The 2,157-nt window shown below is 42.2% G+C and overlaps 1 protein-coding gene across 1 annotated transcript in view; it reads right to left on the bottom strand.

Annotated features, from left to right (window-relative positions):
• The window catches only part of STXBP5 (syntaxin binding protein 5), a 114,288-nt gene extending 112,617 nt beyond the window's left edge, over window positions 1–1,671 (bottom strand). The window contains exons 1-3 of the mRNA XM_026844557.1: window positions 1,644–1,671; window positions 1,095–1,158; window positions 62–254 (exon numbers count right to left, since the gene is read on the bottom strand). Of these exons, the coding sequence (XP_026700358.1) occupies window positions 62–254; window positions 1,095–1,158; window positions 1,644–1,671 (285 nt within the window). The remainder of the gene's footprint in view (window positions 1–61; window positions 255–1,094; window positions 1,159–1,643) is intronic.
• Window positions 1,672–2,157: the final 486 nt, after the last annotated feature.

Here is a 2,157-nt window from a genome sequence, read left to right on the forward strand (position 1 = left end):
GACAGCCCCGGAGCAGGGGGCGGCGGGGCGGGAGGAGCGTTTCCCGCGGCATAGCGGTTACCGGAGGAGGGGTGTGACCCCCCCGCCCTGACTGCCGTGCCGGTGGGGCGGCCCCGGCCTGGTAGTGTTCGTAGCTGAAAGCGGGTGGCCGGAGGTAGCCAGCACCGGCCGAGGCAGTCACCGACTGCCCGGGCATTGCAGGGCGAGCCGCTGAGGTCACGAAGGCGCTTCCATTCGTGCTTACGGCAGCAAAACTAATTTAAACCAGCGGCACAGAGATAAAACGTTTGTTTCTGCAAATCGCTGTTGGATAGTATTCTGTATTTTGGTTTTATTGGTTTTTTTTGTACGAACAAGATTGCATTTTTGGATTATCTAGTCAGTGGTATGGTAGTAGATACTACTCTTGTCTCATATTGCTGGAGGTAATTATTATTTGTGGCTCTGCTGAACTTTCAACTAAAATGAACTGGAAGATCAATCATCGCTTTTGGAGGGAAAATTTGCAGAGGTGTGATTCAAGACATTGGCTCTCATCTCCTAGCTACAGAGTGAATCCCTTAGCAATAAAAGGCTTCACACACAGTAAAATGGTGCTTTTAAGGGTTATTTTCAGAAGCCTGATAGCCAGGCATGCTTTATTGGTGCAGTAAATGTAATAGTGCACAAAGGGATGAGCGTAATCAGAATGCAGCAAAATAGTTATGATACAGCCATTGTAGAATCCTAGAGTTCCAGGGTGGAAGGGACCTCAAGGATCATCTGGCCCAACCTTCTGTGGCAAAAGCACAGTCTAGACAAGATGGCCAGCATCCTGTCCAGCTGAATTTTAGAAGTGTCCCATGTTGGGGAAGCCACCACTTCCTGGGGAAATTATTCCAGTGGCTGATTGTTCTTACGGTGAAAAATTTTCCGCATCATAATCTCAAAAGTAAAAATTCCCCAAACTCTTCTTAGACCTGTAGCCCCTTGTCAGTTTACAGCCATATTGCCAGCAGGTATATGGTGTATAAACATTTGAAAGAAACCAAGATAGTTTACATACCCTTCTAAAGTGACTGAGTCATGAACTTACATAGCTGTTCCCGTGTTACCCGGACACTTCCCCAAATCGCCTTGGTAAAATGTGAAAGAATGCTTCCAGAGATGGCAAAAATCCTAGAAATGGAAAAAGTAGACTTAAATGAGGAACAGTAAATATTTGATAGAAAAATTAACTTAGAAATCTGTGCATTTTCAGTATGTCTTTATCCATTACATGTTTTAGCTGACAGTTTATAAGTTACAGAAATAATGTCTAATCTTTCCATCTATTCACACATGCTTATTGTAACACAGTAAACTGGGAAGAAAACTTCTAGAACTTGGCCATGGGTGACAAAATGGTAAGCACAGACTGCTACAGGTAAAGATTTCTGTGCAGGTATAACTTTAAGAATGTAAATTATAGTCCATTTGAGTTCTGTCATCAGTTTATGTTAGGCCGGGCCCTGCAGACACTTCTGGGTATAACTTTCATAGCACAACTAGCTTTATTTATTGTAATATTAATCACTGCAAAACCCCCCCTCAAAACTGGATGAAGAATTAAAGAACTTTAAGACCACTCTTTTTGTGTACTACAGTCACTTCTACTTTCTTACCTTCTATGTGCTTGGCCTTTGAATCCATTCTTTAATGAGACTATACATTTTTAGGGGAAAGATTGAATTTCACTTTCTGTTTACAGTAGCACCTAACACAAGGAGAACCTAAATTATTTCAACATTATAATGTTGAAATATACCTATACTTGCAAGTATTTAAGCAAATTATATATAATCTACACAAGGTTGAGACAACAGTTCTCTTCCCTTACACTTTCTAGTTGATGCCATTCAACAAATCAATCCATTCTTGGGTCTTCAGTCCTTCCTGTAAAAAGTCAGTGGCAAGCTTCCCTCTCACTGGGACATCAGTGGGAACAGTAGTAGACCTTTTAATTTTATAGTTCAGCGAACATCCCCATTATCTTTCAGGATTTAGCTGCTGTATTTCAGAGCTTCTTCAGGGCCTCCAGCTCTTACCCAATAACCACATCCTGTTTACAAATTAGACCAATTCTGCTTAACTGCCTTGCTTCATATTGCCCGCTCAGACCTTCCGGCCTCTGATGTC

Source organism: Athene cunicularia, assembly GCF_003259725.1.
Source record: "Athene cunicularia isolate RWA chromosome 3 unlocalized genomic scaffold, athCun1 chr3_part1, whole genome shotgun sequence".
Classification (NCBI taxonomy): Eukaryota; Metazoa; Chordata; class Aves; order Strigiformes; family Strigidae; genus Athene; species Athene cunicularia.